The sequence below is a fragment of the Haemaphysalis longicornis genome, unplaced genomic scaffold (genome assembly GCF_048455015.1).
Source record: "Haemaphysalis longicornis isolate Haplotype H1 unplaced genomic scaffold, Haemaphysalis longicornis Haplotype H1 scaffold_2, whole genome shotgun sequence".
Classification (NCBI taxonomy): Eukaryota; Metazoa; Arthropoda; class Arachnida; order Ixodida; family Ixodidae; genus Haemaphysalis; species Haemaphysalis longicornis.
This window is the reverse complement of record NW_027526295.1, coordinates 155,654,557-155,681,893: the sequence shown is the minus strand read 5'-3', so window position 1 is coordinate 155,681,893 and position 27,337 is coordinate 155,654,557. Positions and strand designations below refer to the sequence as shown.

At 44.5% G+C, this 27,337-nt stretch overlaps 1 protein-coding gene across 7 annotated transcripts in view; it reads right to left on the bottom strand.

Moving 5' to 3' along the window:
* Positions 1-13,064: 13,064 nt before the first annotated feature.
* Positions 13,065-27,337, bottom strand: part of Pgant5 (polypeptide N-acetylgalactosaminyltransferase 5) — a 274,060-nt gene continuing 259,787 nt past the window's right edge. For all 7 annotated transcript variants that reach the window (XM_077698473.1, XM_077698472.1, XM_077698475.1 and 4 more), the window contains 7 exons: positions 26,178-26,329; positions 24,675-24,845; positions 21,176-21,293; positions 19,172-19,352; positions 17,618-17,757; positions 16,376-16,609; positions 13,065-14,870 (listed from right to left, as the gene is read on the bottom strand). In XM_077698473.1, the coding sequence (XP_077554599.1) occupies positions 14,721-14,870; positions 16,376-16,609; positions 17,618-17,757; positions 19,172-19,352; positions 21,176-21,293; positions 24,675-24,845; positions 26,178-26,329 (1,146 nt within the window). In that variant the 3' untranslated portion in view covers positions 13,065-14,720. The remainder of the gene's footprint in view (positions 14,871-16,375; positions 16,610-17,617; positions 17,758-19,171; positions 19,353-21,175; positions 21,294-24,674; positions 24,846-26,177; positions 26,330-27,337) is intronic.

The window sequence follows — 27,337 nt, the reverse complement described above, 5'->3', positions numbered from 1 at the left end:
CTCGGGCCGACAACGTAGATAAACCGGAGTTCATATTGTTAGAAGCACTATCTGAAAACGTGAGAAAGTTGCTTGTGATTATGTATTGCGTGGGGACCCAGCCAGCCTTTCCAGACCGCAGCAAAATAGCCGCTCTCGAGTAATGTTGACCTGTGACCGCTTGGTTATGCTTGGTGTACGCCGATGGTACCTGCGTACAGTTTCAGCGTACGTGAGACGACATCGCACAGCCGACTGGCCTCGTTCGACCAAGCTACGTTCCACACAAGAAAAGACACCGTCCGAGCGTAATTCTGTGAACCTTCCGACGCATGTCGGCGCGGCGGCATCTGCTATCAACAGTTTGCACCACGGCAAGTTTAGAATGCTTAAATGGGCGACCTGAAATCGCGGTGTGTGTTCTCGAAATGAAGACAACTTAGCAGCGCCAAAAGATAATCAGAATGTACAGTGCCGAGGATGAAAGGTAGTGGCGGCAACTGTTTTTTACTAGGCACATGTGCGCATTACAATTACAGACAATTGCGCCAAGAATAGGAGAGGTAATCTTTGGTGTCCCCACACATGTACCACGTACGTACCACTACAGTAGATCTCCTCTTCTGAAATATTAGGAAGGAAAACTTCCGAAAATCGGGAACTTCTTATTTTTTAGTGGGCGAAATTGTAGCTTAAAATTTGTTTTACACCCACGATACGTTTTATGAGCAGAAAAGTCTTGTGAGCATGCGCCACAAGCATCATAATTGCGTGATATTCAGCGCTTAAAAAGATTTCCTAGTAGAAACCAAAGATTTCGTATTAGAATACATGATTCTACGACAGTTTAGGACCTGCGACCTTCAAAAGGTAGACTAGCTAGACGCTTCATCTCATAGCCACTGCACTGGTATAACTTTCACGTCTCACTGTACCGTGGTGTACGCTATGTTGGCCAGACTTGACTGAGTCCCTCATGCAAAGGAAGTTAATTCAAGACACCCAGACGATAGGGTCAGAGAGGCTGTACAGACGGTAATAGGAAGGGTGTACGCTTGGCCGGCCATCATGTCTAATACACCTACATGCACTCCAGCATATGAAAACCTATGGGTTCTGCACAGGCTCAATAAGCAACGTCAAAGAGAATCTTAAGATGTGCTTGGAACATGAAAGCATCTACGGATTGTTTGTGTAAACAGGTATAAGCAGCGAGCATGCTGCAAATGTAATTGATAGGCAAACGTCAAGGCTGTCATGGGGCGAATTTAACAAAAAGAAATGGTGAAAAAGATCCCAATTTCAAACTACATTGATGTTATATGTGCATGCACTATAAACACAGTCATCAGTATGTTAACTGTACGTAAACACTCAAGTGATATGATCAAACGGAACTAGAGGCCCCACTACAATCGCCCAGTTATGTTTCTTTGCAGTGGAATAGGTCGGTATCTGTTAGTCGCACAAACAAGATTCTCTGATGGCATGGAGAAATAGCTGGAAAGTGGCTATGGAGCTCCAGCTGCTTTACACATTTTCTGTAATACCAGTTATTTGTTTGAAGTTTGCAATAAAATTGATGTCATTTGTTAGTCTTTAATTAATGAACAAAACTTTTCGTGGCCACAACACAGTGGTCGATAAACAAATGCTCAGTTTCTTTGGTGGCTTGTAACGATTCACTAGAATTTCACATGGCCAACCTAAGGAATCCATGGCTCGTACACTGCAGGGTAGTGCTAGTCTCCAAAAACATTTGACAGGACGACTGGAAACTAGCGCGGCCCACACGCTCCATAGGTGGAAACCAGTAGCCCACCCACAGTGCCATAAAACAGCCAATGGAGTGAGTCTCTGCTAAATATTAAGCAGGTTCAAAGGGTAGGTCCGCATTGATAGATTTTATGCCATCGTTCACAGTGCGTAGATGAACTATTTAATGGGCACAATAGTCATTTTTGTTATTTCGGACAGTTCTTGAAGGGCTGCCTAAATGTTCTTTAACAAAACAAAAAGTGAAAGCTCTCAGTTAGGGATTTTAAAAACATTGTTTAGCCTCTCCAGCAATTGTCCCAGCCTGAAGGAACTCGGCTGACAGTTGGTGCCGACTGTCGTCCTCGCTTGCTAGCTCCCTGACCAAGCACATGAATGCAGTGACTAACAAAGATGGTGACCAAAGTGAGAAGAGAAGGTGGATCCCGTACAACAGCCCTTGATCATCTAAACACCAGAAAAAAGCGCCGATGACTCACAGGCCACAACTAGGGCGTTAAAATATCTTTTGACATACATTTACAGGGCATTTACAACCTTTTATAAAAAAAAATCTTATGATTACACACGGTCCCTCCATAGACGGGGTTTGTTTCAGACAAGGTCGTTGAAATTTGTTATTAGTAACAACATAAACTCATCATTGGTCCCTTTCATTCAGCACACTTACGGGCTTCGTTTAAAACCCTGCTGTTTCTATTTCACGTATAAATGAACTGCTTATGCAATATTCTCTTATTTACCTATGTTTGAAGTAAACTGTGTTATACCGTAAAATGTGATGTGCCGAGTGCATGCAGGTGTAACATTCTTCAATGGGACATGCAGAACATGAAGCTCAGTGCTGATAAACTTAAATTAGGGAAAATAAAGCGTCCCATGTTGCTTCTTTATTTTTGTAACTATTCTCTCTACCAAATACCTTGGTGATAACTCAACTAAGCTCACCTTTACCCGAGGCCTTTATAATTATTTTGCTCTGCAATTATACATTCTCAGCTGGAGCATGCCTGCTGAATTCAGGCCCCAACCACGCTTTGCTATTTCACATTTGCAGCTGTATGAAATGTTGTTCTTTAGGTTCCAATGATTTCCAACAGGCCTCTTAACTAGTGTCAAAACCATTTTATACCTTTAATTGCTATTTATAGCAAACAGTATTATATCATTTTTCATAACACATTTTGTTATAACCTCATTCAATGATTTTGTTACCCCGCCAGCCTGGTTCATAAATCTTTGCGTGAACATGCTTGTCTTGCAGCTAATCTGCAGTAACAGACACCACACATTTTGGCTTTGCAGCGTAGCTTTGGTGTCCGCAAAAAGGAATCTTTTTCTTGGCTCGTCTGCAGCGCTTCGTAGAAAAAGATCACTTGCTGGTTTGGCTTTCCCGCAGGACTCTAGTGTAGTGCAAGAGAGTATTGCTTGCTTATTCCTTTTTTGTCGATGTTTTAATGCTGTGCATCTTCCAGAAGAACCCTGGCATTTTGTTTAGAAATGGAGCTTCACACCACAAACAGTGCACAGAAAGTAGAGCTACTCACTTTTTGCATAGACACGGAAGTTTGGCAGATCACTTGTCATTGACAAGCAAGTGTTTGATTTCTGGCTTAAGGTGCAACGCTGGGATAGTTTACTAGTTGGGGGGAAAAAACGCAGCGCTGATAAATGGTACTGAAGTACTAGGAAAGGTGCCGTGATCAACATGGTTTCCATGTGTTGGCAGCTTTTTCGTCCAGTGTTTTTCATGAATATTTGCCAGGGGGCCGTAACATGGCCTGCTGTTGTGTGACGAAAATGTCAACAGTGAAGCACTTATCAATGCTCACATGCTGCTCATTGATACCAGAGCAAAAGTACGTTCAGCAGTCATTTTATTGTTAAAGCCACCCATGATCCATACACCTTCCAGCTGTACTGCAACTTTCACAAACACCGACAGACATTCACATCCACGCATGTGGCCTTGGCTCCAGTTCTTGCACAAGGTATTAAGAAGTACTCTCAGGAGTGGGCAATGTCACGCTTGACACCAACCATTACCCTGAAGTTGTACTTGATGAACCATTTTTTAACCCTGTTGGCTTAAAGGATTGTTTAAGTGCCCGTTTTGTGGAAGAAAAATAAACAGCTAATGGGCACACAACACACACCCCGCGAATGTGTTTTCTAGCAGCTGGCTTCTGACGAGACTTGCATCATTGTGAAGAAATATGGGACATTTTATAATGCCCCTTACCACTAAGTAAATTCACTTGAGCAATTTTCCAAAACAGTTTACACAGTGCGGAGTTAAAAAGCAATAGAATGTGAAACGTCCCCTCACAATTGGAAACTCTTCCTGTTCACTACCCCAAAGGCTTGGACAGTAGACGCTTAAGCACGCTTCACCAGTTGCAAATACAAGCATTAGTGTCAAGTTGAACTCCGCAGAGTGCTTGGGATGGGCCACTTGGAATTTGTGCATAGACTGCAAGCCTCCGAGATAAGCTCTCATCCTCATTAGCCCATCCTGCTGAGAGTGAATTAAAGTATTGTGGCTGGTTATGTTCAGTTCCAACCAAGCCAAACACAAGAGTAAAGAAGGAACGAGCCTATCAAAATACATACTCAAAGCAGATGCAGGAGGCAGTTTTGTTGCCTAACCAGGTTAGAGGAGGCGAAAGGTACTGGAGCGAAGGAAAGGGAAATAAAAGCCAAGCAGTAATTTTAAGCCTTGCTTATCATTTCACTTTCTAAGTTGAACGCACAATGGTACTCTAAGCAACAAATCTGAGCATATATGAACAATAACTGAACTGTCACTTGTTAACCTTATGCACACCATAATTTTAAAGGACTATTAGCAGAAGTTCCAAACTTGGCTCACACGGCGATCTTATCGGCTACACTTCTCCCACGCTCGCACAGTTGGAGCTTGAGCCTCCTTGCACAAGAAGCCAGCCAGTCAGCCAATGGTTTCAGTGGTATCTTGAGTAGATATCTTTGGACGGGCAGTTGGGCTGCACCCACGGAAGTGAAGCTGCGCTCCCTGCACGGATTCTGCAGCACCGCGTGCACAGATCGTTTCTGCGGAATAGTCAGGATACATTTCTCGGCGATAGTACTACTGCCCCAGGGGAAAAATTGCAGAAGCTACATGCGAGGTCGGATTGCGTTCGATGATGCCGTGCGCTACCTGACGACACTCCATTCGTGCACACGCTCACTACGTCGCTCGCGTTGGCATGTCATCAAAGACAGCTACCTCGTTAGCCACGGCGCGACGCGATGGAAAATAGTGATCCCCACGTTTTATAATTGAGCCACCACTCCAGAATTAGAACACAAGGCTTGGCATGGGAGAAGCGAGGCACAAGTAGACAACAAATGCAGGCGCGTAAAGACGATAACACGCGAACTGCAAAACAACGTGAAGCTTACAAAATATTAAACAATACTACAGTTCTAGGAGCATGTAAAAAGCGGGGCGAAGCAGCGTGCAGAAAACAATGCGTTAGGCTTACCAAGACGTGCAACAGCAAGTTCACAAAAAATACCCAATCTAAATAATTACAAGCACACCTCCCAACAAGAAAAAAGCGCCCTGAGGCAGCCGCTGTACAGGGAGATAAGGACGTAACGATGCGTCAGGCCTGCCATTCGAACCACGGGCGGAGAACATCGGGACACAAGACGTGAACACCCGGCTGCCGTCGTCGTCGTGCACAAAAAAGCGGCATGATCAAATAACGTAAATATGACGTTTGTTTTGTGACGTCACGGGAAGTCACGTGATTACTTTAGCTTGACGTCACTTCTGCGTGGCAGCAGCCGTTACCAGGGGGGCGCAGCTCGTGCCACGCGCGTGGCAGGAGACTTAACCTTTTCCGTAAGGTAATTTCTACTGCGCAATAAAAACACGAAAGATCACTTCACAGATTTTTAGAATGTGATGCGAATTTCGATTTTTGCGAACAACTGGGAATTCTCTCTACCCTATTTTTATTTCTTGCCCTCAGATCATTGCTCTTCCCTTCCCATTGATCTGTTTAACGAATTTAAATTGCTTTTCTGAGGATACATCAGCACTCTTTATGATGTAGTGAATGCGAAAGCATTAGTGTCCGGTTGCCTAACGGATATGACCATATGGAGAAAATCACAATTTCTTTCCTCCATGGATATGACAGTATTGTGGTTGCCGCCATGGCGCCTGGGGTCTTTGGTGACTGTTGAGCCGCTAGGTGAGGTATCGGTGAATTGCGAAGATCGGCGCGACGCCTGTTGAAATCTCGCTTAGCTCGTGAGCTGCAATATCCTTCACCTTTTCAGTCTTTTTCTTCTTTTCTCCGTTACTACGACTGAAAGCCTTTGAAAATTACCCTTGTCTGGCCTGTAAGTCGGTGTAATATTAGGCATACATAACGCAAGCCTTACTATGTACGGGCTAGTTAATTAAGCAACGCCAACATTATAGAGTGGAACACCGCTGGACTTACGACGACCCGCTTCTCACGACAGATCACCGTGGTCCCGGCAAACTCCCCATAGAAACAATGCATTAAAAACCCTGATGATATGACGCGCGGGTGCAAACGGTTCCCTTCATACGATGGACCCTGACGCGGATAGACTGGCGCTTTTCACATATTTTACACCGCTTTGCCGCCCCATCCTGGCCTTCTTTGTTCTTAACCCCTGTTTGATGCTGCTTGATGTGCAAGGGTCCACAGGCGGATCAGACGACTTACTAAACAGACTCAAGCAAGCAGGCAGGTACTCGTGAGCAGGAGTTAACCTGCGACTGCCCCACGCGGCAGCAGTACGCCAACGCGCCAACCGCGAGAAATCGAAGTTCAGGTGGCAGGTGGCCCGTGAATTTGAAGCTCTCGTTGACCCGCCGATGAACACGGAAACATACGACGCAGCCCCACGGCGACGACCGAACAGCCGCTTTCCCCGCCCGCTCGATCCAAGTTTCTTTCTTTCATGATGCTCTTTTTCCCAATATATCTGCTCTCTGCTTATCAGAAGCCGCGTAGTCACTCCACTCTTTTTTTTTTTGCTAGTGTGCCTCAATTCACTTGCGTCCACCGCAAGGGTGGAACAAAATAGAGGGGGTGATGGAGGGAGACACGTGCCCGTTGGCACCACCATTTTGGGTCCCTCGCTAGCCGCCGCAGTAATCACTGTAGCAAGAGCGCGCTATAATTTTCACCGCAACATGGTTTACTGGCGAAGGTTGAATTATCTTGTCTATTTTGCGTTGCTGGGTCTTGTGGGAACGAGAACAGCTATGTGTTGAGCACTGTGACCCAATAGTGATGGCACGGGACCGTTGAAAGGATGTCTCCACCACGCACGGCAATGCTGTTTATCTCCACCTTGTACTATAGTTCGTTTCGCTTGGCCTTGGCAGTTTCACAGTAGCCTTTTCCTGTGAATTTCCTCGACCACATGAGCCTTATATCGCGTAGCACATGACGCTTGGCTGGTGGGCTAGCTGGACGCCATTAAGGGAAGGGGGCACAACATAGGCGTTGCTTTTTTTAACTTGGAATTTCAGCTAAAGGTTTGCAAATAACTCGAGAATGCGCTAAATATAATAGTTTAAATAAGTTCTTAGCCCACCTGTCGCGCGAGACTATCTACTAGGCCGGCATTTACCCGCACCACGGTCGTACGACACCCCGGTCATACGACGCTTTCTCGCGGTCCCTTGAAAGTCGTATTATCGGGGTAGTCACTCCACTCTTTTTTTTTTGCTAGTGTGCCTCAATTCACTTGCGTCCACCGCAAGGGTGGAACAAAATAGAGGGGGTACATAAAGCTCCAAGTATTGACTCTTCACGGCATGGCTGGGAAAAAAGAGGGACTGCCGGTTGATGATAGGGGAGAATGCTATGTTGAAAGCCCGAAAGTGAACCGAAGATCTTTGTCTGTCTAGGCAGAACCATAAGCAGCACAGCGACGGTGGCAGACGTCCAAGATGATGGGCCTATACGCATCAGGCAGATGTGTGGTTTAGCTGGATGATGACAAAAAGGCTGCGCTTCAGCTCACCGAGCCAGTTCCAGACTTGATCCTAAACTTGAAGGCGCGACGGTTATCAGCCCTGCTACGGGCAGACAGCGGTCGCGACAGTAATAAAGACCCAATGGCTCTCTTCGGCCTCGGTCACAATTGAAGCTCCTCGCCTCCACGGCCACATTTTTTCTGGGCGGTGGCCGATGAGAGCAGCTGTGTGTGGAGGGGACTTAGACACAACAACGGCAATAAGCCGCAAGGAGCGAAGCACCCTCGTCTTTTGGGGAAGCTCATGCTCAAAGTGCCAATGCACAAACGGGGCCTCCAATTGTAAGCCATTTTCTTCAACTGATTTATTATCCATGCATGATCGCTGATGTCTTGTGAAGGTGGAGATTGCAGTGTGCCTTAAGTTGAATGGTGTATATTGTTTCTGAGTTCTCAGGTATTTGAATAATCACTTCCTAATGTTTTAAGTGAGGTCATATATTAATTTATTAAGTGTCTGCAGAAGAGGAAATTTGTATTTCATTTTATTTCTTGAATGTGATACAATGCATGTTTGATAAACATAACTGCTCAAATAGCTACAGTCACCGAGATGATCCGTCTCAGACGAGTCTCTGCTCTTCCTGCAAATGTATTGAGAGGTTGTTTTAAAAGCGCCCATAATAAAGTGGATAAGTTATGTTGGGTGAGGGAACCATAAATACAAAACATACAAACGCCCAATTATTTTATGGGGTCTGAAGTTTGGGAGGGTTTTTCAGTTTATTAGGACAGCATCAGCATTGGTACATCGAGAGTTAATATAGTTGTTCTCGCTGTAGTTTTAGTACTAGTTTGCTTTTACAGGCTTGCTACACCATGTGCGGTAGCCACTGTCGCATAGTGTGCCCATCATCGTGAGTTTTTTACCGCGTTTCATGCCGACGCAAGCATCCATCTTAACACTGTAGCTTAACATTATCGTAGCAGTGTGCACAAGTGAAGAACCTTCGAAATGGTGGCGGGGAATTCCTCTCTGGTAGATTTTTTTTCGAGCTCTTCCTTGCCTCCTATAAAGTTTTGTCGGTGCAAGATTATCATTCTTTCAATGCTCAGCCAGACTGGCATGGCAAAGGAATGTGGGGGTAAAATACGCCAGAGACGACAAGCTTTCTCAAGAGCACTAGCACACCTCGTCTCCCCCCTCCCCCCCCACCCTGGGTAAAATTAGTTCCAAGCGATGCATCAAAAAACTGCTTTGATTATTGCATTCACCAGGGTTCATAGTATTGGAAATGTAAAGATTGCAGTTTTATGACCAACATTGTGTTGTCTATTGTTTGACTAGAAATTTCTAATTATCTCTAATTATCTTGGGAACTAATTGACCAACTGAAAAAATAATGGCATATCTGAAATCAGTGGGAAATAAACAGCAATACTGACGTTTCACAAAGTTTACTTGAAAATTAAAAGAGGTTGTTTTAAGACCAGTGTCCCCCATTCAGCGCGAGATATTTAGTGAAGCAAATAGTGAAGCAAACTTTTACTGAGGTACAAAATAAGGCAGCAAGCTGGGCCTGCAAGGCATGATAAGCACCTACTCCAGTCCGTTTAGACACAGCATGAGGTCATGGTTGTTGCCCATGCAATCAATTTTGCTTCGCAATGGAAAAGACAATCCGACATCGCAAAATACGGGACACGTACGTGCCACAGTTGGTATTTCACAAGGCTGATTGTTGATCGGATCTTCTCCCTCATAGAGGGCATCCAGAACCTATTCTGCTATTTCAGCATCCGTAGTTTGGGTTATGACGGGACACCTGCATCAGCAATTGTGAATGATTTGAACTGCCTTTTACCTCTTTGCCCACAATTCTTGGCACAGCTTTGTAGAGCCTGGTCATGAGGGGACAGAGGGGTCTCAAGCTCGGCCCATAAAAAGGCTCGGGCACTTTGACGGCTATGGGGACAGTTGCTTGCTCACTATGAATGCTGCTGTCAGTAAGTGTTCGAAACTTACTAGTTCACTTCAAGCAGAACAAGCTACCGAAACTCTTCGAGTAATCAATTCTAAATTGCATTGTAGTTGGGACTGCGTTGCACTACAATAAAAGAGATAATGAGAATAAATTGACTTCATTATAACAAGGGTGTATGGCACCTTGTACGCTATAGGGATTTTATGGAGTGAGGTCTAAGACCTTGCGAGTGCTGATATTCTATAAAGAAAACACAGTTTTTGAGACAGGCACTGACCATAGAGATTTTAAAAACTCCAAGACCCTTGTGGTCATTCTCGGCAAGCTATCTCAACCTTTTCTGTAATTTGGAAGGACTCGTTGCATTGCCGTCATGTTGATTTGTGGAGGCTGCCCATTGCATTGATTTCTGTGCTGTTGGGAATTCTTTTGGGTAATGTTGTATTGTGCTGCAGTTTTCCACGCAAATCCTAGGGAACTGTCACAAGCACTTGCAACACCGGCACACTCACAAGCAAACATACTTGTGAGGAGAACCCCCTCATATTTACCGAAAAATTACAGGTATCCCAAGGCATGCTTTACAAAGTGTAAAAAACGTGGTTAGCATTGTAGGTGACGGTGCTTATTTTGCCAACTTGAAACAGGTCGAGACCTAAGGGAAAAGGTTCTGAAAGTTGGGATTAACAGGTTATGTGTGCTGTTCGTGCACTGGATTTTTACCCCTTATTTCATTGCTCTGCCCAGCTCGTACACCTTTTGCAGAAATTTGCCAACCACACATGTGCACATTGTAATCGATTCCTTTCAGATATTTGCAAGCGCAGCCCAGCAACGACGACTGTTATTGCTCAATTTTTCTGCTTCCTACAGATTTCCAGTTGCGGCACAGTCTTTACTATGTTTGTGGCAGTATGTTAATGAACAGTTTATGAACATTCCCTGTACTTACGATTCCTCTTCAATTCTAGGAACCAACTGTTCCGAATCCATCGCCTTCCCTGCTATAGAGGGGTCTTCTAAAGTTTAAAAAACGAAGGCCCATGCTGGCTGCACTTGCTTTTCATGCCAGGTTGCAATGCTATAAAGTTTTTCTTTGCATGAACCGCTCGGTCGTCGGCACTCAAATTTCACACAAACATCACACACTACAGATTGTAAGGGTGAGGTCGGGACACACTTACCTGATCATTTTGGAATTCAATTAAACCCAGGTTTTGTCTACAAGATCTGTAACCATATCAACAATTTTTTTCTGTTTTCTGTGTTGTCTGTTGGTGGTGTACATCCTCTATCCGTGTGGCGACAGAACACGTGATGAGGGCCTAATAAAGTCTTGTGTCAGGTTGCTCTCTTAACAAGGCTGTGCCAAGCCACCTTCCCATTTACACATTATAATTTACCCATGGCGTGTGCGGTTTTTATGGCATGTATAATATTTACGCACCCCCACACAATGTTATGGCTCCGAAAATTGGCAGTGTCCTCACCTACTCTGCTGCAAGTGTTGGTGAAAGGGTATTTCAGGTGGGCTGCTTGGATGCATGATGACGTGCCAAAAAATGCAAAACATGTTACATGGGAAGCTAGCTTGTTTTGTCATTTAAGTGCAAGTGTTTGAATTTCGCCATTTTCCCAAATAGGATATAAGCGATGCAATTCATGCTTCTTAAAGACGCCTCGGACGCCCTCTGATAACGCAATAGAGCTGACTAGGTCTGAAGGTGCCAGTAAGCCTTTCCCTCATATTTTTTTATGGAGTTACCATAAAATCAACGTTCGCCTTTAAAGGGTGCTTCACAGCAAGCGTAGCTGTGCTGCAGTGAAGCTTCACATATCGAGCCGGAGTAGTCGATGAAAATGCCTGGCAAGTCTAGTGAAGGGAACTTGAAACCCAGCAGCACTAATGAAAGGAAAATCAACTTTAAAGAAGTTTTGTAAATGTAGGAATGAGAAAGAAAAATGTTCTCATTTCTGCCATGCCTTTGGACTCTTGAGACTTTCCATGGCATGAATAGCTAAGAGTTTGAAACTGCCACGCATTTCAAGCTATTTTCTGTGACACCGTTGCTTCTTTCATAGGAAGTTCTTTGTGAAAGCCCATGAATATTTTCACCATTTCCTACCTGGCTAGATTTCAACAAATGCACTGTGTACAGTGATACTGCGATGCTCCACCATGCAGAAAACACGTGATCCCACCATGTTTATTTCACTTATCTTTGTCTGTCCCCACTGGTGGATATAAGAATGACAAGGCTGCTATCGCTCATGGGCTGTAACATACAGTAGGCAAGTGAGCAGAGACATTTTTAAAGCGACAGAGGGGTGGCAGCTAAAAATATGTTTGTGTTCCCTGTTTTAGAGGAACGCACCTGAAAAGCACTTTTGAAACCATTAACTTGATGTTTTTAACAGTCTTTACCAATCCCAAGCAATGACCGGAGACGGGATCATGCCGGGTGGTACGACAATAATTGGAACACTTTCAATTTTTTTCCTGAGCGAACTGCCGCTCTGTTTGCACTCACAACTTCACACGAAGGTCGCATTTTGTGAAATATTTTGTTTGACACCGAGAACGACGAAGGTACTTGACTGTTTATTCTGTAAATAAATAATAATGATTTTCAGGAAACAAATTATTGGCAACGATGAACCAGGGGAATAGCTTATTGTGGGTGGTATCTCCTGTTATGCAACTATTTGTGATCATCGTAAACTAGGGACGAGAAATTTTCTGATCGTCTGCTACCTCATTTGGCTCCTTCCTACTGTGAATCCTCATCGTCCGTTTCGCTTTGCAAACCCCAGGTGGTGCCGTCGTTCCGAGATCAGCTTGCACTGGCTCCCACATTCAAATCAGCCACCATTTTCCCATTGGCGAAAATCGTTTTATTTATTTTCAGAATAAACAGTAAGCATCATCGTTGTACCCGGTGTCAAACAAAATAGACCCCAAAATGCGACCTTCGTGTGAAGTTTGAGTGCGAATAGAACGGCAGTTCACTCAGGAAAAATTTTAAAGTGTCCCAATTATCGTAGTACCACCTTGTATATAGTGAGTACAGGCAGGGTAATCTGCTATGATGATTGCCGCGCTTGCACAGGCCGCGAATTCCACCGACCAATGGAAGCTCAGTAGAGTGACTTCTTGGTTTTGTTGCACTTTGCCCAACAAGTGGATCGGCAAAACGTGTGTAACTTGCTTGCGTACCTGTTTCCTCGTTCTCCACTTTTGGTTCTCTCGACTGATGAAGATAGTACTGTGCTTTGCCCCATGGTACTGTTGCAGTGTTGAAAAGAAGGACACAGGCTCGGTGATGCTTGAAACATGTCACGGCATTTTTATGGTAGGAACCGAGCAGTTGTAATGCGTCCACCTCTCACAGATATTGCTCCAATGTCAAATTACAGGCTAAGCGCCCAACACATATGTACGGACACGCAAGAAAACAGTTTTTCATTCGAGAAGCGCACAGCACAGGATGAACAAGATTTGCAACCAGGCAGAAAGATCCTCAGCATACGCACACGTGGTGGAAGACAATAAAGTGCAGAAGTACTACGTCTTTACACTTTAAAACTCTCGTTCGAAAAAAAAAAACTGATTACAACAAATTAGAACTCGGTAACAGCCAACTCCCCTTGAGCCTACAACGTGGAAGAGAAACAGGAGTGTGGGTAAAAAAAAAAGGAAAAAAAGAAAGACACTGACATGGTTTGCCATAACAATAATGATATACTGCGATGCACACAGCTTGACTCCAAAGTCAGTGGCTTGCGCATTGGTTCTCTAACAAACGTTTGGTTGCATCCTCATTCTCGCAACTGGAGTGACCGCATATCACCGGTGCATAGGGGGCACACACAACTATTACACGCTCTTCCCACTCGGTCCATTTTCAACAAAAGTACGACAAAATAATAAAGGTGGGCCACCCCAGCTAAACGAGACCACTTCGGCCAAAGAGGCATTTTGGGCACGATTCCCAAAAACACTTCATGTACAACACAGTCGCTACGGAACAAAAGGAATGATGAAAAGTTACAAAAAAAGGAAGGAATGGAACAGAAGATAAAAAAAAATAGGAACACTCCACTGCGCGCACCACTTTTCTGTCACAGCGATTTTCACAGCTGTCTCTAGAGATGTGGCAAGCAGTTAAACGCCACAAAGGAGCGGCATTAAGTCACTTTCAGTCCACGAGAAGAGCAGTTCATTTGCACGAGAAAAGGAACACACACAAAAAATGGAAAGAATGTCGCATCACAGCCTCAGTGGAATCATCTCGAAGTGGCAGAAACGCAAGCAACCGTAGAAGACTTGTTTGGAAACGTACGTCGTAATGATGATCCCCACGGCTCTAGTCGCACGCACGTTTGAACGGTGTTCAGGCTTGGATTTACGTATTCAGTCACTTCTTTCTTCTCCCAAAAGAAAGCAGGAAACTGTTCAGTGGCCACCGAAGCTTCAACAATTCAATTGTGGTGCACTTGCGCACTCCGATGCCATGTTCACTGTGTCGAAATCACACTTCCTTGCGCACAGACTGCTTCAGAATGGCAGCAGGAAGACAGTGAGCTAGCTGCACCAAACCAAGTGGCCCGCTCTGGCACCGTATCACACCAGTGTTACCCAGTGATGGCATACCAAAGAGACTTCGGGGACAAGGCTCGAGTCGCAGATACAATCTCACTGTTTTGTAGAGTGGTTTGCGTCTCATTGCCACTGCAGCTGCATAGGGCACAATCATAATTCACAGCGTGCTGACAGCTAAGTTTTTCTCGCGCTAGTTCAGGAAAGGCACGCACGCACTCAGGGGAAAGTCCGGGCCACGAGACAGCAGCATCCGGGTGCGCCCCCCTCTCTCTCTCTCACTTCCGATTTCACTTTTGGGCAAGCTTGTGCGCCAGCACTTGTTGGCGGTGCCCGTGGGTGGGTGGGTTCAAGCGGGGGACGACGTCCTGCTGCCTGGCCTAGGAGGAGGCCTGCCACTTGAACTTCCCCTGCATGACCCACCGCTGAGAGGACCTCCCGTCGCATTCCCGTAGCACGGGGAGCGAGGGGTCGGCAGAAACCGGCTTGTCCAGGCAGCGCGCCGTGTTGACGTGCTTGAACGACTGCTCCTGCATGGGGAAAAAGGAAAAAGGAAAAGAGAGGAAATTGAGTGGAATGCAGAATGTGAAGTTGGAGTGCTACAATGCTGGAAGCATTGCTTAATTAAGTAGTCATCGAGGCATTATAGGTGATAAGTCTGAACTTATCTCTCAGGGTGTGCGAATGCCAAATAGTAACTTTCGAATCGAATATCCAACATCATTTCTTTTTTGAAGGTTTTGATTTCCCCCGTGAAAATGAATAGAGCATTTCTAGCAAGAAATCATAATTTCCAGCTTCATTTCTGACTAGATTATTAGATTCTAGCTGGAATCGACAACTTTCTAACTAGAAAAATTCTTTGTCTAGCTAGAAACGATTATTTCCAGCTTGTGGTTTTTTTCCTTCTAGCTGGACTGACAAATGCTAGCTAGAAGTAAATCTCAATCCAGCTAGAAATAAACTAGAAACTGAATTTCTAGCTAGAAATTCTGCTATTTCTAGCTAGAAATCTGCTATTTCTAGCTAGAAATTTGCCTTTTCTAGCTAGAATATTTCTAGCTAGAAAAAATTTCTGGTTCAATAATCCAGCTAGAAAAAAACATACATTTTCACCTGGGTTTTCATAGGTTTTTGTGCAAAAGCACAAACTACTTTGCATGTTTGGGAGACATGGCATTCTTTTTCAACCCGGAGAAAGCACTTTTCAACTCGCATCCGTGGTACTCCAGGAATCTGGAGCGAGCATGGTATGCATTTGAAAAAAAAAAAATAACATCATCAACAACAAAAAAACCCTACTTGCACTGGAATTGCTGCACTGCAATTATAGCCAAGGATTATACAGTGCCTCGTAAATCAGAAGCGAGCACTTTGTAGGCATGAACAATAGGACGCGAAAACACGGCACAACCACAATCATGAACCACGATGAGGCCTTCTTCAGAAGCACACGGGCAGCGTGAGGCGTGAATAATACGTAGAGGAAGGAAAGGTCGCACTACAATCGCTGTGGACAAGCCTGTGCTATTCACTGTGGTCTGAAAAAAAAAAAATGTAAGCACGCAAATAACCACACACCAACTGCATTAAACCGCTTTTGATTTTAAATTAACGAAAGCGCTGTCAAAACGGCAGCGGTCTTTATTGGAAGCTACCCTAACATGTAAACATTCGGTCACAGAATTCAAAATGGCGGCCAGAGTCGATGGCGACGGCTCGAAAAAGATCTTATCGATGCAATTGCAGATTACTCTGTGCAGGGGGATAAAATTTACAGCCTGTGCAAGGTGCGCCCGTCGAAAGCGCAATTTGGATGAAACTTGTTGAACAGACGGTGTAGCAGCAGTGCGTTAGTGTACACCAACGGCTCTCGCTTTCGCAAAGCCAGGGAACAATCGGAAACTCCACTCGACTATTCGGAAAAGTCTAATAGTAGATATTCGATTTGCGGAGGTACTATTCGAATATTCGAGTATTCGCACACCCCTACGATTCATCTCCCGTTTCAGTGTGCGAGCTCAACGGTGCGCACCTCCTTGTCATAGATCCAGAGCTGGTTGCCGCCCATGCCGTGGCAGCGCAGCAGCTTGACAGGACCCCGGGGCGAAGAGGCGTCCAGGCAGTTGTCGTCAGACATGATCTGCTGCCGCTTGGTGTAGGCAAACACCTGGTTGCCCCCCTGGCCGTGGCACTTGCTCACCGCCAGGTTCTCTCCGCTCTTGCGGCCAAACGTGTCCAGGCAGTTGGACGACTCGGCGTGCTTGATCTGCATCAGTCGGGGACGTAGGATTATGTCACTGCTGCACTTCAGGTGTAGCAAGACACTTTTCAAGCAAAACCTTTTGTGTAATTCTTGCATGGTAAGTGAATGATGTACACATCTACATAAAGAGCTGTGTTATAAATGCATATCATGTGGGTCCTCATTGCTGTAATATATAAAGGAGTTTACAGAGGTAGATCTAAAAGATTTACACTGCCCCAAGAGGAATGGTGGCGTCATGCTCCACGATGAACCCCATCTCTAAGAAAGCCAACAGCTGTTTACGTGCCCATGCTAGGATGGCCATTCCAATTAAATTCAACTTGTCATCATGTGCTACGGTTCCTCTCATATGTCTTTCCACCGTGTAAAAATATCACAGAATAATAAAACCTTAGCAATGAAGTACACTATGCATAATCATACCCAGAAATTATGTGTCAAAGAGCATCATTATTAGGAGCAAATGTAGGCACCTGAACCAGTTCAGGTTATGAAATTAAACAATTTAATCATGCGTGTTTATAGAATGTGGGACCAAGGTGTGTTCTCTGTTCGAACACACTGGTATTCGAACTATTTAACTAGAAATGGTATGAACAAAATCACAATCCCTTGTTTCGAATTTGGTTTGAACTGGAAATCCTTAGTTTGCTCAAGCCTAGATGTACTATGATTTCTACTATATGCATGATACCACTTTTATAATCTGCCTAGTAAGTTTTCACCCCATCGGACAAATCGAAACTAGCTTTTTAAGGTTGTATTGCTGCGTATTAAAGTACACATTTACAAACACACATTACATGCAGCCAGGGTCTGTAGTTAAGGCAAGTTTTTCTTTAATGCTTCATGCCTCAAATTGAACACTAATCTGAAAAAAAAAAAAAAAAAAAGACAGCTCTTTTAGGCCCACTTCATGCATGCTTACAGAGCTGAATTCTATGAGCTTGATTCAAGACCTAACTGAAAAACTTCATGCTCATGCAGTTGCGCCATCCTGCCGCTTACCTCGCCGAGATGGTAGTAATCCAGAGGCATATGCGACTCTGGATAAATGTTCTCCAGGTACCACCTGAAGCTGTTGCACTTTAGCTTCTTCCGAAGATCCCTCCGGTACGACAAGTCACCCTTGTCAACATTCTTGGCCGCTGAGAAAAGAAGAAAATTCAGAGACACACTTAGAACTGCTTACATGAGGGAAAGCACAAGTTCTTTGATTGCACATGCACTGCGAAAGTGTATAGAGAAGACGGGATACAGTTGACTCTCCTTTAATGTGAGTACCATTTCCCCAGAATCGGCGTTTTACTGGGTGCGCCTGCTGTTCTCTTGGTGCGCCGTCATTTGCACCTATCACGGAGATGATGTCAGAACCACACGCGCTACACTCCCTTTTCCCACCGCAAGCAACGTGCCTATTTAACATCGGAGTAACGCACTCAGCTGCTACTCTGGAGACCCAGGTTCAATTCTCAAATGAACTCCAACGTACCAAATTTTCTTTTCAATCTGGTAACTGATTTACTTAATCGAAACTAATTCACATATGTACAGTGACGCAGATTCCAACATTTTTCTTTTGTGTTTTAGTCATTTTCAGTGCCGGGCAACCACAACTCCGGCGTTTCACAACATTGGTCACTTATTGCCCTTGTTTTAAAAAGGGAGTGTACACTAAATAGTAACCTAGCATCATACATGAGACAAGCTAGTTATACAATTACTACTACGCATACATGTTGCTGGTTCATAATCATGCACATGTGTGCAGACAGAGAGAGTCCATTCTAACGTTGGGAACTTGGGGATTTTATTAACACAAAGGCAATGTCAGAATTTCTAAGGCCGGAAAACCAAAATTGAGCTCCTCAGGCCCCACCTCAGGTCCTGCGCAGTAAGAGACTAGTGAGATGAGAGGTGTGCACAGAGATAACCAGGTTGTGCAAGAAGCAGCAGCGAAGTGCGATCATCATCACCACCGCCACCAGCACCACCACCATAGTCAATCTACTGATATACACTGCAGGTTGAAGGCCCCGCCCATGGGCCTCCAACTGCTCCCATCTTGTGACCTTCAAATCCATTATTTGCTTCAATTTTTTTCCTTTGCACCAAAAGCGCTACACAATGCTAGCCAAATAAGCCATGTGACTGCTTCCACTCAGGAATGCAATGTGCATGCCAAAGTACAGTCTATGCCCATTACAACAGACCCGCTTAAGGGCCAACTGCACTCAAAATTTTGCCCTCTTGAAGCCCTCTTTCTCCTCCCATTAAAAAAGATAAACATAAAAATTCAGTGAGAGTCATTCATACTTCAGAACAGCACCGCTTTTAATCCTTTGTAGTCACAAGCTAAAAGTTACCATCTTCATTCATTGCTAATCACTATAAAACCCACCTACAAGCTCCAAAAACAGGATTCATAATGCTTACCTTCCTTGAAGTTTGGTGGCACTAAAGTAAAAAGAGCTCGCCAGATGTGCTTGATTGCCTAGCCATGACGACTGAGGGGAATTTATTTAATCAGTGCCTGAGGCTGTACCAAAGCATAGCGTATACCTGGATTGATGGCGAAGTAGAAGTCCTTCCACTCGTCGAGCCACACTTCAGCCAAACGGGCATTGTTGTGGTTGACGATGCGGCTGGTCCCACCGGGAAACGAGTAGGGCGTCGACTTCCTGAAGACGTGGCCAACGTGCGAACAGGGCACGATCTCCAGTTCTCCACCGCACATCCATATCTGGGGAAAGGAGAAGGAGGAGAACACCCACGTGACACGTTTGAGATGCATGCTTCGAAAAGAGGAGTTGAAACAACTTGTGAACAAGCAGCTACACTACAGTTTGTATGTTATGGGAGCCACAAAAATCCACACTACAGACAAATCCCGCTACAACAAAACTGATGGGTCGTGCGAAAAATTTCATTGAAGTGAAAACAATTCTGGCGAATGGTTCATTGTGGTGAGGACTTTGTTGAATTGACTGCTATGACTAGCTGATGGAGAAGTGGAAATATGTTCAAGCGGAGTTCGTTACACAGTGGAATTTCGATGATACGATTCTGGGTGGTACAAATTTTGGGATGATTTGAATTTCTGAGAAATCCTGGGGAAATTTCATTGTTTGCAATGGGCAAAAATTTCAGCTGTTACGAACGGACCTGCGCAGCCGGGCAAATTGCTGCGCACGCCCGATTGCTGCGCACGCATGGCTGGCGGCGGCTTTGGCCGCGAATTGGTGCGGGGCACTCGAGCGACCACTCCTAATCGCTTTTAAGATGCCGCTCGAGTACACACGAAGTTGCTTGTGCGGTGAAGGAGCTGATAATGTGGGCAAAAACGGCACTATAAAACATCATCCATGCCGCTAGTGACAGCCCCCATGAAATATCTGCCATGAAACACAGCCGGCTGGCGGAGCCAGCCGGCTGTGATGAGTGCTTCGAAAATGCCACCTTGAGGTGCGTGCCTTTCCTTTGGTGCAAGACCTCAGGTGCCTCCCACTGCTGTGCACTTCGCACGTCGGGCACGATTCTAGCGTGCATCGCGCTATAATTGTGCTCGCAGCAGCTTTTGACTGAGGCAGAAGCTGCCACGGGCGCGGAACTGTCAACGCAGGCGTGAAAAAAATCGCACGCGCAAAGCCAACGTGCACGAACCGCGTGCAAAATTGCGCCATGTAGCTCACGCCTTGACTGTTGTGGTGTGTAGTGCTAGGGCACCACGAGTGAGGAGGCGAGTGCGAATTTTTACGCGCTCCGGAAAGGACCGCTCGGTGACATGGAAGTTAAAAAAAAAGCAGAGAAACATCAGATTTCTTCACACGAAAGTAAGAAAACAAACGAAAATTTTTTTAGTGCTCAATTTTTTGGTCTGTGTTGGTTCATATGAACTTTGGATGATATGAATATTTCTCGCGGTCTCGCGAAATTCGCATCGTCGAGATTCTACTGTAGTGGGGTTCGACTGTATAAGCAGTTGTGCACTATAACCAAAATACGCACACTACTTTACAGCCGTCACTAAACATACAAAACATACACCAGTCTTAAACGCAGACTGTTTATTTCAGTTCATTTTTGTGCATCACCTGCTGCTGTATAATTTTTCAGAATCAAAAATATGACTAACTATTTTTCTTTGTTTCAAGGCAGAGTGCTCGTTGCTTCTTCACTACTTGAGGCATGGTGACATGGGCTGACATGGGCTGACTAGCTGTAAGGCATGCAACTTTTTTGGTCACACATAGGTAGAACGAAAATGTATGCAAGCACGCTTCTTGTACCAAGTAGTCTGTGCCACTCACAATCTGAGGCTGGGTGTATGGTACCCATCATCACAGGTGGCATTTACCCCACCTATGAGTGACTTGTATACTTATAACTATGTCACAATCTGGACAAACTCCCGCAGAAATTTCTCAGTTCCTTCTCTTGCTAATTCATTCGGCCCTTTTTTTAACCGCCACAGTCTTTTGTTGTTACATATAGAGAAGAGAAGTTTATAGGAAGGAAAAGATATCTCTGCAGGATATAGCAACACAAAGAGTGTCAGTCGCTCACCCTAAATGAGAGTTCGAGGTTCTCCCCTCCCCAGATGTCCATGCCTTCGTCGTATTTGCCCAGCTCGTTGAAGTAGTCCTTGTCGATTGAAAACAGGCCCCCTGCCATGGTGGGTGTCCTGGAGAAGCAGTCAGAAATCAGCACACCACAACAACACTAAAGGGAAGTCAAACTAACAGTACACAACCAGTGTAAGAGCTTCCTGCACACGTGTACCAAACAATTATTGCTATACCGGTAACCATAGTTCGTTGTGCTGCGCTGCATCAGAAGGTAGGCTGGTTTAAGGGGGGACGCTGTTCTTAAAACAGCTCCTTTAATTTCTAAGTAAATTCTGTGAAAATTGTCAGACTTGCTGCTTTTTCGTCACTGATTTCAAATATGCCATCATTTCTTGAGTCAGTCAATTAGTTGCAGAGATAATTAGAGATAATTAGTCATTTTTGGACGAACAATAGACAAAACAGTGCTTGTCATAAAACTGTAATCTTTATAATTTCCAATACCATGAACCCTGGTGAGTGCAATAAGAGAATCGGTTTTTTGATGCACTGCTTGGAACTAATTTTACAGCTCATTAAATGTTGGTGGCACCAGTAAAAAGGAACAATTTTTAATGTCCATTTCAAACACCAAAGTTTTATGAGGTGTAAAATTAGTTCCAAGCGGTGCATCAAAAAACAGATTCTCTCATTGCATTCACCAGGGTTCATAGTATGGGACAGTAATAAAACCATAATCTTTAAAGATTAGTTTTATGACTAACACTCCCTAGCAAAAATTCCAATAGAAATTTGTATTGGTCCAATAGAAATAATGTATTGGTCCTATAGGTCAGGCTATTGGTTCTATTTGAGTATCTATAGGACCAATACAAAATCTATTGGTCCAATAGAGTGACATGTATTGGTCCAATAGACCAATTCGTATTGGTTGTATTGGTCCCAATGGGACCAATAGCTATTGGGACCAAAAGCTATTGGGATAGTGGGACCAATGGCTATTGGTTGTATCAGCCTAATAGACCAATAGGGGATATCTATTGGTCAAATACATTGTTCGGCGCCATTGGTTTACAGGCACTAATAAAAAGTAGAGCTGTTAGCTTTTTTTAGGTGGTCCCAAGGACGGGGGTGCGACCCCGGCCGCAGCGGTTGTTTTTCAGATCGACGAGAAAGGTAAAACCGCCCGTGTGTCGATCTCGCGCTGCGGCGCTCGATCGGTACCGGTGGTCAAAATTAATCTGCAGCCCTGCAAGCAATGTTTGTGCCCGAAGACATTCGATTCACGTTAGCTGCAAGCATTTTGCATTTAGCACGCCTCAAAAATAATGTCCCTGTAGCGCTCAAAAATTTCCTGGTAGCAACGAGTTGCTGCTGCCGGCGCATGGTGGTTGCCCGCAATGCTTGCGACAAGCAAAAAACACAGCGCGTGTGATTCTGTGCCTACAGTAGTTATAGATTTTTTTCGCGAGCATCAGCGCTCGCCTTCATAACTATTGCCTCAAATTTTTCTGAACTCGCTGTGCCGCGGAGCGGCCATATTTGTTTTGGGTGCCGATTCAACGGCCGATTCTTAGGATGGGTGTCGTACTTCATATATGTTTGCAGAAAGTAAAGCCTACAAAATCAAAATTAACACCAAAATAATTATCCCCGCATTTTAACATTTCATCATAATTTTAAGGTGAAATACATTAATTAAAACTGCTCAATAATGCTTCTCTGAAAATATGAACCTGGCGGAGGTTTCGTATGCAAGAAAAAGCAAAATGGCTTCTTCCATGTCCTGCGCATCGGCACGATCCCCGGCGTGGGCGTTCATCTCAGCGGCTAGCCACCGTGTTTGTGAATTTTAGTGCCCCATATTTTATTTGTTAGTTTTAATGTTACGAGGACATCATCTGTGGAGCACTAGAATGTAAAGACACCTTCAACGTCGCTCGTATTCAAGGATTATTGTCTTCACGCACGGTGAGGTGACGAACGTGCACGCATTACGCAGCTCGGATTTTTGCATTTGAAGGTATGTATACATTTGTTTTCACCGTGAAGCTGTAGAAGCTTTTTATTTCCTGATAAAATTTTTATTAAATATAGGAGAGCAAGTCGACAAGCGGCGCTTTCAATTTTGGAAAAGCCACTATCGATGCAACCACGTGTGAATTGAATACAAATGCATGTAGGACTTTGTGTTCCGATTAACGACTGTGCATATAGCGTTTTGTACAGATGAAACAAAGTGCCGCGGATAATGTTTCATCCAGATGGAATCGAAACGGAATGTCTAGCTTTAGAAGCGTTCCGACCACATCGGCGTACTGACGCACCGTAGGTCGAGCGGCGTGCTGCCGTAGAGTGGTATGTTTCGCCTGGACGAAATGCTAGACACACTTATAAAAATGTGCAGTCATTGCGGAAGTTTCTAATTATTGCCATACTGTTTTTGCAGGTCTTGCAGCTCTGACTCGAGGAATATATGTACCAGAAATTCGACAGCCTGTTGGGCAATAAAGCTGCAGTCAACCAGCACTTACGGCTTTGTGGTATTTGAAGGATAGTGGGACCACGTTGTGTTTAGAAACTTGCTGAAGCAAGTGTAGCATGACCAAATGAATGCAGTGAACTAAAGGCCTTGGCATGCATTTGGCCATATTTCAGTTGGTGCTCCAGTGGGCCCATGATACCAATACACATATAGGTACCAATACACCTATAGGACTAGACGAATACACCAATAGGTACCAATACACCTATAGGACCAGACCAATACACCAATAGGTACCAATACACCTATAGACTGAGACACCAATAGCTATTGGTGTCAATAACCCAATAGGCTATTGGTTTTGTCTATTGGTAATTTTTGCTAGGGCTGTTATGTTTATTGTTCCTCAAAAATGACTAATTATCTCTAATTATCTCAAGAACTAATTGACCGACTGAAAAAATAGAGGCATATTTTAAATCAGTGGAGAAAAAGCAGCAATTTTGCTGCTTCAGCAAGCAGCAAGCTTGCTGCTGCTGAAACTTGCCAGTCTAGGCTGGCAAGTTTCACAGAGTTTATTTAGAAATTAAAAGAAGTAGTTTTACGAGCCATGTCCCCCCTTAAGAACTGTCATGCACAAATAGAAGTTCTTTTCCTATGTGTTCATTCTAGGACCACGTATAATTATGATTTACATTAAAACCACTCTCATTCCAGGCTCAACATGCTGGAGCCACAGCTGCGGCTGCAGATATACGCCCACGAAGTGCACTTGAGATCACATCAAACAACACACCTGCAAATGCTCAACCGTACACGTATACACTCGTGCCCCCTTGTCCAATTCAGTTTTTCACATCCCAAAAATACATTTCTCAGGTTCGAATCTTCAAGCGTGCATAAAGCAAAATGTGCGCATCGTACGACTATTGTGCTATCAAAAACGTGGTTCACGTTCTGCGGTACACACACAATCGTGGAACAAAACATGGCAGTCGGTCTACCCGTATACCTGATAGGCAGTGTGCGGTCTCCACCCCTGCGGTCAACCTCTCGTTGCGGCACCCGGTACCAGCGAAAGTTGAGCTTCCAGTTGAAGCCACCCCATGTCATATCCGAGGCGGACACGTACTCAAACGTCTCATCGCTGATGACGTCAATAACGGGACACACCACCCGGGTCCTGCATTAATACAATCCGCAGTGTTAGTTCTTCACATCAAGTTGCCTTCTCAAAGTGGAATTTAAACAGAAGCTAAACCGTATTTAAACAAAATTTAAACAAATCCCTTGGAGTTCGATATATTTGTGTTCAACTATACATGGAAATTTTCTTCTTCAGAGATCCCTGAAGAAGAAAGTGTATGACAGCTGAATATTACCGGTACTCACGTACGGTGCAGAAACTTGGGGGCTCACTAAAAGGGTTCAACTTGAATTGAGGACGACTCGGTGAGCAATGGAACGGAAGATGTTGGTGTAATATTAAGGACAAGAAGAGAGTGGAGTGGGTCAGGGAACAAACACGTATTAAGGAGATCTTAGTATGGGCGTGAGCAGGGCATGTAATGCGAAGGCAAGATAACTGTTGGTCATAAAGGGTAACAGAGTGGATCCCTAGAGAAGGCAAGCGTGGCAGGAAGTGGCCGAAGGTCAGATGGGCAGATGAGATCAAGAAGTTTGCGGGGATAAACTGGTCGCAGTTAGCGCAGGACCGGGGTAATTGGAGATCTAAGGGAGAGGCCTTTGCCCTGCAGTGGGCGTGGATGGGCTGATGGTGATGTTGATGACGTATCTGGAAATTATGGTAATATATTTTGTTAAAAAAAAGGCGAGTTTGTTTTCAGCGAGCAGCAAGCAGCGAGAAGACCAAGGCCGAAGATTAATTTTAACATCGGTGACGCTTGGTGTACAATGATGATTACGCATCACAAAGTGAGCATCATGGTTTTGCACCTGCTTGAGATTACTTATCAATGTGATGCGATCAGGGTTACCTAAATGAAGCATATTCTAATAGTGGAGAGATGTATGAAATGAATAATAATTTTGTGACGTTGGGGCTGAAAAGAAGCTTCTTTTAAGGTAACCAAGGGTTTGGTTATGTTTATGTCGTATGTAGTCTATGTGCATGTTCGATGAAAGATTATTTGTCATGTCTTGGAGTTGAGTGTCCTTGGAAAAAACATTTATTAAGTGCAACATGTACTGTATTTACACAGTTGTAATCTTTTTTTAACGAAACATTTTGAAGAAAGTGTGATACAAATGTTATTATTCGGCATAGATTAAGTGATTAATATTTAAATGCACTGAATCAAATTGTTGACATGCACTAGTGCTTTCCATTTGCTCTATGCTGAGTTATTCTTTGCCTTCATTAGTTCAAACTTCTATTAATTAAAACTGAGATAGCATCCCGTTGTAGTTCGAATTAACGAGCTTTTAATGTAGCTGCTCGCAAAATAGATCATGTGCCCCACTAGAAATGTGCGTGCAAGGAGATGTAGTGTACCTGTCTTCTGCGATGCGAGCCAGAAGGGGCTCCAGCCAGTGCTGCGTGCATTCGCAGTGGGCGTCCAGGAAGGTGATCACTTGGCCCCTGACAGCAGCCGCTCCAAGAAGCCTTGCGCGAATGAGACCCGACCTCTTTCCTGTCCGCATGACCTGCACCACGGCAAGAACATTGTCAATGTGCATGCACACACTCTCTCTCTCCCCACACACACACGCGCGCGCACACACACACACACACACACACACACACACACACACACACACACACACACACACACACACACACACACACACACATGCGTGCACGTACGCGTGCACGCACACACGCACGCACACGCACACAGTCTAAACGAAATGATCAGGGACGTTGCCCTCACAGATGCCACCAAATCCTCAAGGTCAAAGCATAGTTATAAAGCTCCAATAACTCTCCAGTGGAAGCATTACATGGCCCAACAATGGAGTGGACAACATGCCAAACCACGCATCAAAGCTAGCTTAAAAATAATGACGTCACCTGCTGTGTGTTTAATGAAGTTCCCCTGCTACATTTATTATGGCCAGGAGGCTGTTGCCCTGTCACAGTGTTGCATTTAGGCAGTGTTTCGTGATTTGGGCATAACTTTATAAGAACAAAAGCCAACAGCACTTGGAGTAAGTTGTGCATTCATGTGCTCCACACCAGCGCCATCTGATGGCCGTAGCAACCAATGTGTCCATAAGCAGAGTAAATAATTAAACTTTTGAAATGTGTTGCATGCAGCAGAAGGAAAATGAAAACAGAAATGGCTGATGATAGCAGTTTGTGTTTTTGTAAATGCATTTGTGTAACGCAGTCCTTTGGCCATCTTGGTGAAGCACAATTTGGAAGCGATCCAACGCTTGGTATGTCCACCGTTTGATGTGACACTCGAACGCGCACAGCTGCAAACCCCCAAAGAAGCTGCGGTCCCCACTAGCTAAAACAACCCCTTTTGCCAAAGGGGTTGTTTGCCTCACAAAAGGACAAAAATGCCTCACAAAAGGACAAAAATTCACGAACATGATGCCATATGAATATGTTGCAGGCAACACTAACCTGCAACAACTGTCAGCATATGAAGAGCAAAATAAAACTCAAATTTTGGGCTCCCGCACAACATTCTCGGAATGTGCACT